The 10,208-nt window shown below is 48.0% G+C and overlaps 1 protein-coding gene across 2 annotated transcripts in view; it reads left to right on the forward strand.

The window, feature by feature from the left end:
- The window catches only part of Slc6a1 (solute carrier family 6 member 1), a 32,652-nt gene extending 26,117 nt beyond the window's left edge, over positions 1–6,535 (forward strand). For both annotated transcript variants that reach the window (XM_034511646.2, XM_076940285.1), the window contains exons 12-16: positions 11–142; positions 1,298–1,400; positions 2,724–2,824; positions 3,469–3,636; positions 4,333–6,535. In XM_034511646.2, coding sequence (XP_034367537.1) covers positions 11–142; positions 1,298–1,400; positions 2,724–2,824; positions 3,469–3,636; positions 4,333–4,437 — 609 coding nt within the window. In that variant the 3' untranslated portion in view covers positions 4,438–6,535. The remainder of the gene's footprint in view (positions 1–10; positions 143–1,297; positions 1,401–2,723; positions 2,825–3,468; positions 3,637–4,332) is intronic.
- Positions 6,536–10,208: the final 3,673 nt, after the last annotated feature.

Consider the following 10,208-nt stretch of genomic DNA (forward strand, 5'->3'; position numbering starts at 1 on the left):
CCCCAACAAGTTCTGTACCGTGGAGGGTTTCATCACTGCCCTGGTGGATGAGTATCCCAGGCTTCTCCGCAATCGCCGTGAACTCTTCATTGCTGCTGTATGCATCGTGTCCTACCTGATTGGCCTCTCTAACATCACCCAGGTAGGCTGACCAGCATCTGACATAGGGATTGCCATACCTTTACGTGCCAGGAACCTTGTTCACCCCCAAGACCCAAAGCTCTCCAGCCCTTGGACCTCCTTTTCCCAGGGTTAGCCTATGCCACCATCTTTCTCTGTACTGAGCGCCATTGTACCAAACCCAATCACAGCGTTGTGAGATTCATGGAGTCCTAGATGGGTGGGAGGGGTGGACTTTGAACTAGAAAGTACGGGGTAAGTCTAGAGAATGTAGCATACATCCCAGCCATGGAGGAGGGGATGGAGGGATAAGAGAGATAGGGAATCAAGGGGTGGGGGGATGAAGGGTTGAGGGGATAGTGAGCTTGCAAATGCTCATAGAAATGAGTCAGAGTCAAGTGGGGCCTTTGACACCATCACTTTCCAAATCCCGTCTATCTCAGAGAGAAATGCTGCACGTACCTGCTGTGTGATAACCCAACCCTGAGATTCAGCAATTATCATGATGGGCACAGCTTTGTTGGTTTTGTGGAAGGTTGTGGGGGGTAGGGTCAAAGTGCCAGGAGGGAAATGGCTAGTGGGCTCAAGAATGATCAGTAGGGATGGGAGGAGCTCTTACTCCTAAGGTAGCTAGGAGAAGCTTCCATACGCAAGTGACCATTGAGCTTTGACTTCAGAGATGAGGCAGAGTCAGTGTTGGGGTGGGAGTGGAAAATCTTAGGGGAGCAAGCAGATCAGGCACAAAGGCCCTGCAGTAGGAATGATCTGGGGAAGCAGAGGGACAAGAGAAAGCCAGTATGGAGGAGGCAGAGAGTGGGAGGATGGATGGAGATCCAAACTTGCAGGCTTTGCAGTTAGATCTGACCTAAAACAATAGTGTGTGAGAGCCAGGAGACTGTTTAAACAGGAAAGAACAATCACTAGTGTATCCTGGTGATGGGCTGGCTGCTTCTCAGTCCTACTGAAAGCCATAGTGGAAACAGGACATCTCCTGCCACCACCTAGACATCTTCCCGGCCCCGAGACTATGAGCACCACTGACCCTAAGGGCTTCTTCACTGCCTTCAAGCTTTGTGGCTGCCATGTGCCTAATCCCAGCCTCTTCAGGATCTTGGAGCTGGGGGAGCGTGTGCAGTAAAGGAGCTGTGTCTGCACTTTGTCCCTTTGTCTCTTTCAGGGTGGCATTTATGTCTTCAAACTCTTTGATTATTACTCTGCCAGTGGCATGAGCCTGCTGTTCCTGGTTTTCTTTGAGTGTGTCTCCATTTCCTGGTTTTATGGTGAGATCCAGCCCTCCTCCCTCATTAATCCTTCCATCCATCCAACCATTTATTCATTAACGATATCTTGACCATTAAACCTTTATCTTGCCTTTATAGCACTCCCACATGCTTAGTTAACACAGGTGCTGCCCTGTTGAGAAAGTGTGACAGAGAGAGTCACACATGTTCACTTAACATGCAAGCCAGGGGCTGCAGGGATGACTCAGAGGTTAAGACCATGGGCTGCTCTTGCAGAGGACCCAGGTTCGGTTCCCAGCATTCCTCATGGAGACTCACAACCTCCTTTAACTCCAGTTCCAGGAGACCCAATTCCTTCTTCTGGTCTCTGTGGACACTGCATGTACATGGTGTGGATACACATGTAGACAAACACTTACACACATAAAATAAAAATAAGTACATCATTGAAAAGTAAAATGCAAGCTATTATGACTTCATAAATTGAGGGCGAAAAGATTGGTTTGAAATTGATTAAAAGGTGACATGGCTCAAAACACTTGCCACCAAGACTGGCAACCTGAGTTCCTCTGTAGGAGATAAGTGCCTCCCACAGGTTGTCCTCTGGCCTCCACACACACAAACAAAATAAATGTGAAAAAAATATGAAATTTTACCTGAAAAGGGGGAACCCCAGACTATACAGTTTTCAAAGTCACATACTTAATAACTGTAAGACTGTATATTACAGGTGTTCCAGAACTGATCCCAAAGACTCAAAATAGACTTTTTTTGGTTTTTGTGGGCCCAAGGTTCCCCTAATGAATGACTGCCTGGGAGTCAAATCCCTAAGAATGTCTTTCCCAAATATGTCCCTCCCCCATCTTCCACCTGCACCCAGTCTCCCTCCTCCCACCACTGTCCGCTCCTCCCTCCTAATGGGTCCCCTCTGTGCCTGCTCTGTGGTTTTCCACAGGGGTCACAAACCGCTCCTTTCTGAGGCCTTTAGGCCTCTCTTTTATCATTAGCATTGATTTCCTAAATTTGGAATCTCTTCACACGCTACCATCCGTTTCTCATAGTAAGACCATCACAGGGAAATGTGCCCTCCTGGTAAAGCCCATGAAGGCATGGCTAGGACAGGTGCCTGTGGGCGGGGCACTAGGCCGGTATGTCTTTACACATCCTCCTGTCTCCGTGTTATGGCGCCACAGGATTTGATTAAAACCAAAGCACATGTTCCATATAAGAGACAAGGACACTGGGTCTCATAGACATGAGGGGACTTGCTCATGGCTGCACCTCAAACAAGTAGTAGAATTGGGTCCTAGAGCACTGTCCTGGAAGCTGTCCCTGCCTTCTGTTCTTGCCCCTATATCACAGGTGTCAACCGGTTCTATGACAACATCCAGGAGATGGTTGGCTCCAGGCCCTGCATCTGGTGGAAGCTATGCTGGTCCTTTTTCACACCCATCATTGTGGCGGTAAAGATGAGGCTTAACCAGCCATTGGGATGAAGCTAGTCCACTGGGATGAGGCTAGCCCCACTGGGAAGAAGTTAGCCCCCTGGGATGAGACAGGCTGTGGTACAGGCAGGTCAGCTCCCTGGAGAAAACTCTTGGGAGTGAGGACAGGGTAAATCTCTCCAGGTCTTCTGCTTCATGTGAGTAGTAATGCTTCCCCTGTATTGTTTGCTGCTCATCTGTGTCAAGCCCTGCTGGGGAACAATCACATGACCTCCTCATAGCCTTAGTACCCAGACTGTTGTCCTAAGTCACTCCCCTAGCTCAGCCCAGCCCAGGAGCCCAGGTTCCTGACATGCAGAGCCTCCTGTTCTTCAGCAAGTCACATTCCCTCTTTGACGGGCACTGAGGTCCTGAGAGCCCTGGCAGGGACACCCCAGGTCTTTGAGGTGGGGAACTGGGCTGCTGCCTATATTGTGCTATGTGTAAGATCATGGTAGCCTGGAGAAGCCATGCAGCCCATTATACCAGCTATCCTGCAGGAGGCAGATCTCCTCTTTAGGCCTTTTCCAGGATAGCAGGCCATAAGAGTCAGCTGCAGTGGAGGTAGGGCCTGTCTTGGTCTATGCCCCAGAGCTGACTGTCATGCCCTTCCCCATCCACAGGGCGTGTTTCTCTTCAGCGCTGTGCAGATGACACCACTTACCATGGGAAGCTACGTTTTCCCCAAGTGGGGCCAAGGCGTGGGCTGGCTCATGGCTCTGTCTTCCATGGTGCTCATCCCCGGGTACATGGCTTACATGTTCCTCACCCTAAAGGGCTCTCTGAAGCAGGTAAGCCCTTCTGCATTGAGGGAGCTCAAGGTCTAGTTGGGAAGGCCTGAGTTGGCAAGCCAATGCCATTTAGAATGACAGGGAACACCTCTGAGGCATTGCGATCCTACCTGAGTGGAACAGCATTGGATGGCTCCCTGGAAGCCTGAAGAAAAGCCAGGCTGAGTGGTAGAAGTAGAAAGACTGTTCTTAGGAGGGTAGGACGGGAGCGTGGGATGGCAGGGCAGGGATGGTAGGTTGTACAAAGGTCCAGGCATCAAAATGCCATGAGGTTGGCTGGAGGGAGAGCAGCATGGCTGGAGGGCAGGAGGAGGAAGTGGAGTGGGCAGAGTAAACTAGGTAAGGATTTGAAAGGAAGGCTGTGGCAGACAGAGGAACAGATTGTACAGGGCATTGTAGGATCCGGCTTTTACACTGGATGAAATGGTTGGGTCCTGAAACATGGAGGGAGACATTCTGACCATCTTCCTGCTGCCATGCTGAGGCTAGAGGGAAGATGGTGTCAGGAAAGGCATGAGAGGACCAGTCAGGAGATCTGGTCATACAGATGGGAGCAGGAGTGTTCTGGCCATGTGGCCTCCATTGTATGGGACATTTGGCTTACTAGTGAGGACACTAGAGCTGAGTTTGGTGGAGGAAGAGGGGGGAGGACTGGTCCTCACTGCAAAGGGTCATACCACCACCCCCTGCCCACAGCGTCTCCAGGTCATGATTCAGCCCAGTGAAGATATCGTGCGCCCTGAGAATGGCCCTGAGCAGCCGCAGGCTGGCAGCTCAGCCAGCAAGGAGGCCTACATCTAGGGGTGCGGCCCCCTTATCACCCCTACACTGGCACCCTGGACTGGCTGTACTCACACCCCTTGAAGATTGAAGATACTCTCTGTCTCCACCTACCTCAAGGGGCGGGTCCAGACACCATCACCATGCAGAGAGGGGAGGTGGGGGACAGTCTGACCCCTGGGTGGGCCCTGAGTGGGCAGCCACCCCTGGGGGCTTTCACAGAGGCCCCTTAGCAGGAGCAGGTGGCTAGCCTTTGTAACTGCCGCTGTAGCTCCTCCTTATGCTGCCAGAGAGGGTGATAGCTGAGTCCACACACTCCTGGCTTTTAGTCTTCTTCAGACTGTTGTCCTGTACCCCAACTGTAGACTGTTATCCAGACTCTTCTGTCCGCCTTGGCTCTGAACTGGTCATGGACCAGGGCTACGGCATATTGCTCATGGCCTCTGTGAGCCAGCAGGCTCTGCCTCTTCCTTCTTAAGTCCTCCTTCCCGAGGCCGCTTCACAGACCCACCCCAGACTGTTCACAGATCAGTGCGGAGAGGATCCTCTGTCCTGTGACCCTGTGACCCGGGCAGCTCAGTGTCCCCTGCCCCACCTCCCCAGGTGGCATTAACAGCAACAGCCCATCCAGAAGGGCCTTGTGTGCTGAGGAGAAAAAAAAAAAATCACAAGCACAATAATTGCCTTTTTTGGTCACCATCCTAGGATGTTCCCCAAGTGGGAGCTGTGTTCCCTCTGAGCTGCCCAGTTTTACACAAACAATGACCAAGGTAATCAAGGTGAAGGTTCTAAGTCAGGACCAATCCAGCTCGCCCTGGTTTCCCTCTTAGACAGTCACTGCCACTATGTTCTGCCGTCCCCCTCACCTTTCTGGAAAACTTTCAGACGTACACACCCACTAGTGGAGGAGGGTTACTCCAGAGGCTCCACCCACCCTACCCTGGCTCTGAGCTTCCCTTGCTAGCCTGCTCCAGGGGGAGCGTCACTTGTCCCTTCTGGCCTTGGGTTCTGTGTTGGTGAAGCCAGTGGAGACAGTTTCTGGAAAGTTCCAGCAGCTCTGTCTCTCTCCTCTGCCGAGAGGATGGACTCCCATGTAGCAAAGCATATGTCTTGTCCTGTAGCTTCTTAGCTTGATAGCTCACAAACTGTGTTTATGACTAATCCTTAATAACTATGGTGAATAACTGTGACCGTGGGTTTTTTGAATCTCTTGTCATTCTCATCCAAAAGTGACCAGCACACCAGTTCTTGCAATAAGCTATCTCCCTCCCTCAGAGCATTAAGCGCACTGTAGAGAATGCAGACACGTAAGCACATAGAAATGCACACACATGCATACCCATCCTCACATGTGGCATTTAGCGTCCCGTGTGATATTGTGTAGGCAATCTACCAGCTCTTCCCGAGGCCACTTGTAACAGGGTCGTGTGGCTGAGGCATCTGCCTGCTCAGTGGAGACTCTGCGACAGACCAGCTTGCACAGGTGCCTGTTCTCCAGAGTCCCAGGTGTGGAATGCAAGGACCCTCCACTGTGTCTCGTGGCCCCATCCCTCCCCCACCTGTGTAGGAAGCCCTTTAGGATGAGGGCAGGAGGTTTCCTTCTTGCTGCTCGCTGTTCTTCAATGTGAAACTGAGAACAAGTCTTTTTGAGATAAATGCAGTATATTTCATGTTTGTAAGCACCTCTAAGATGTTTGGCAAGAAATCTCCTGATTTCCACCCAAACTTACCTTATAGAGCACAACATTAAGGGTCGTACTGTGAGAACTGTGAATATGTGTAACTTTTCTTTTTTAGTTTTTGCCCAGAGGGAAGAAGATAATTGTATTATCATATATGCTTTTTTTTTTGCAATAAGGATTTATTCTCAGAACACCAAGTAAATTTATCTCTATATAAAAAGTATATGTAATATATGCCTATTCAGACTATATACAGAGCCTGTTTTAAAAAAAATTACAGTATTATTTAGTAAAATTATCTGTTCTATGGACCAAATGTAAAATATTTATACATGAAGATGTGTTTTAAATGTCTATAAAATGGTATCACAACTAGAGCACGGGCGTTATGTACGTTTCTAAGAATTTAGAGGAAAAATAATAAAGGTTCTATGATATATGGTGTATTGGTTACTTTTCTGTTGCTGTGACAAAATGCCATGATCAAGACAGCTTACAGAAGAAAAAGGTCATTTGGGCTTATGGTCCCAGAGGGATAAGAGTCCAGCATAGCAGGTAAGCAGCAGGCATGGTGGCAGGAGCAGGAAGCAAAGACCTAACATCCTGAACCACAAGCACAAAGTAGAGAACAAACTAAGTGGGGGAGGCTATTTACCCTCAGAGCCTACCCTGGAGTGACATACCTCCTCCAGCAAGTCTGCACCACTAACCTCACCCCCAAACAGTGCTACCAGATGGGCACCAAGGGTTTAAGTGCCCAAGGCTCTGGGGGTACTGGGGGTAGTTCTCTTTTCAAACCACCACACACTACAGACTTCCCTTTCTTAGAGCTGGGAACAGGCAATAATCTTTTGCTTTGGAACAACACAACAAGGCTGAAAACTAACTCAATCCCAGAGTGACAGAGGTGTGGGCTCAGAACCCACTGCCATAGAGCTGGTTCCTCTAAGAACAAGTAATGTATGGAGATTTCTCAGAGCTACACAGCGTAGACCCTCTCAACTGTGTCAACCAAATAAAGATCAAACCTGGAAGATAATAGAGGCACATTTGCTGTCATCGACTTGATCCATTCTTTAGAATTTTAACTTTTAAATCATATTTAGAAAAATGTGACTTGGTAGAGATGTTGCAGGAGTAGCTAAGCTGGACTCCTATCTTTGCTTCATCCAGGACCCACTAGTTGTAGGCACGCCATGTTCTCTGGCTCCACCTCCCCCACTTCCTCCTTCTCCTCTGTCAATCAAACCAGTCTGGGAAGAGAATCTGTTACAAGTATCATGGGATAAGAGATGTATTAAGGGATATAGTTATTAGGTAACTATGAGAAGGCTTGGGAACTATGAGCCTTAAAGGGGACTTGAGTGACCAGCGTGACAATTCTCCACAGTCCTTGACAGCTCTCTGGCACACTGCCTCTAGCTGCCCCACCAGCATGGAATGCAACTGCATTCCACAGCTGGGTGCTGAACGAGACTCAAAACCTGTACAAGGTAGGAAAGTGTATCAATGACTCCGTCATCCTGGCCTCTGAGAGCCCCGAAAGGCCGCTCTCCACTGGGATCAAGAACTTGCTTTGAACCCTAAAAGAGCCTCAAGGAAACATTAATGACCCAGGAGTTGTGCTACTGAGATAAGGTGTTCACAAAACCAAACTGAAGGATGGTGAGGAATTGGTGAAAGTCAGAGGGGCTTAGAACAAATTCACATGGGCAGGAAGGCATCTGTTTTGCACATCATTGGCTGTGGGGCTTTATACTTGCTCATTCTCTTAACCTGCTCTCCCAGCATAGCCCACAGCTGCTTCCTTCCTTCATTCTTGCCTTCTCTCAAAGCCATCTCGTTCACAGACACTTTCTGTGATCACTCTAAAACAATTGCTCTCTCTCTCTGTCTCTCTCTCTCTCTCTCTCTCTCTCTCTCTCTCTCTCTCTCTCTCTCTCTCTTTCTCTCTTCCATCTGCTGTTTGTTGATGCAGTTTGTTGGGATAGGTTCTTACTATGTAGCTAAGGCTAGCCTCAAACATAAAATCCTTCTGCTTCAGCCTTACAAGTGCTGGGGTTACAGATATGCACCTGTTTCCTCTTTATTTTTCTTTACTTTTAAGTTGTCAATTATATTCGTGTGTTTATTTGCTTATTTGCCTGGTTATGTATATCCCACAAATGCATGATCAGGGGTTGGAGACTAGCTTGCGGGAGTTGGTTCTCTCCTACTATGTGGGAACTGGGGATAGAGCTCAGATTGTCACATGGGTAGAAAATGCCCTTGTCTACTGAGGCATCACCTAGCTTCTTTTATTTTGCCTTGTCTAATGCATTTTTAAACCATCTTTTTCTCTCTCTCCCCCAAATACTATAAAGAAGGTTGCAGGTGGCGAGGACTTTTAAAATACACTACCATGTCCTAAATATCCATAGAATGACTGACACACAGAATGAGTTCAACAAATGTATAGAAACTGAATGCATAGATGATGGGTTGGTGATGCATGAGTGGTAGATGGATGGATGTGTAGTGGATGGATGGATAGTAGATAGATAGATAGATAGATAGATAGATAGATAGATAGATACTAGATGAATAAATGGTAGAGACATGGATGAGTCGAAGAAATGTGAAAAGCTGCTGGCTAGATGCAAATGGATGGTTTTGCATCTATTTGGTGGTTGTTGGATGGTGGCTGGAAATGGGTGAATGCATGGTGCATGAATAGATAAGAGGGTAGACTGGTGTGCTGGTGACGAGATGGGTGAGCAAGTGGGTGGTGGGCGAGTAGGTCTCTAGGGAGCAGCAGTGTGAGCACTATCAAGGCACGTGTTGTCTTAGTTAGGGTTTTACTGCTGTGAACAGACACCATGACCAAGGCAGCCCTTACAAAGATAACATTTAATTGGGACTGGCTTACAGATTCAGAGGTTCAGTCCATTATCATTAAGACAGGAACATGGCAGCATCCAGGCAGACATGGTACAGGAGGAGCTGAGAGTTCTACATCTTCATCAGAAGGCTGCTAGCAGGATACTCCCTCCCTCCCAGGCAGCTAGGACAAGGGTATTAAAACCCACACCCACAAGGCCACACCTGCCAACAGTGCCACTCCCTGGGCCAAGCATATACAAACCATCACACCCATCAACCCCCTAATGAGGTCTGTCTCTGCTGCTCACTTTCCATGCCACTCCATAAACAACGGTGGCCTGGATTCCTTAAAAAATTACTGGTAAAGTGCAGTGAATTAAACCAAGAGAAGTACATAATACCTGGCCCCAACCGAGCCATCAAAAAACAAACAAACAAACAAAACAAAACAAAAACAGAAACAAACTGATGTCCATATAGCAACCAACCCTGAGACCTTCCTCCTCAGTCAGAACCCATCCCCCACCCGGAGCCCTGGGGTTTGAAGCTTTGGGTCAGTAACACTGTCACTTCATAATTAAGCTGTTTCTCTCCCTGCTTCTATTAATCAGATGTGGTTGCTAATGAGAGCTTCTGGTTAGCGTGGGGTAGCCAGGGTGACAGCGCTGAGCTGTTATCATTCCAGGCAAAATTGAGAAAATATGGCATTTTGGGTCCCCAGCTTATGCCAATGATAGACAAAGCTAATCTCCCCCAGGCTCTCTAATGTGGAAAGAGCTTCCAGATTTCTCAGTCAGCTCTCCCGGGACTCTTTCAGTTCCCGAGCCTCAGGTGAGGCCTATGGCTACATCATTTCACATAATGTTTAGCTAAAGGCTTAATAGTTTTCCTCTTTAAAATCAAAGTGGTGTAGATAGCTGTGAGGGACATTTTGCAGGCTTGAAAAGAAGGGCTCTTCATCTTAAGTGTTAAGTTCTGTGCATATCTGTATCTCTCCAGATGTGCTGGTAGCATCAGAACTATCGAATCAAATCTAAAGGTCTGTATTTGCAAGACTGCTAACACTTACTTATAAGCTGTCCTCATGAAGTTGTGTCCATTTTTACGAATCGCTCCCCCATGCCCTGTCTAAATTGGATCTTGTTAGTAAGTCTTTTGTCAGTTTAACAGCTAAGATACCTTAAATGTAAGCTTGCACTAATTGACTTTATTTTTTGTGTGTGTTATGCCTGCATCTATGTATGTATG

Source organism: Arvicanthis niloticus, chromosome 9, assembly GCF_011762505.2.
Source record: "Arvicanthis niloticus isolate mArvNil1 chromosome 9, mArvNil1.pat.X, whole genome shotgun sequence".
Classification (NCBI taxonomy): domain Eukaryota; kingdom Metazoa; phylum Chordata; class Mammalia; order Rodentia; family Muridae; genus Arvicanthis; species Arvicanthis niloticus.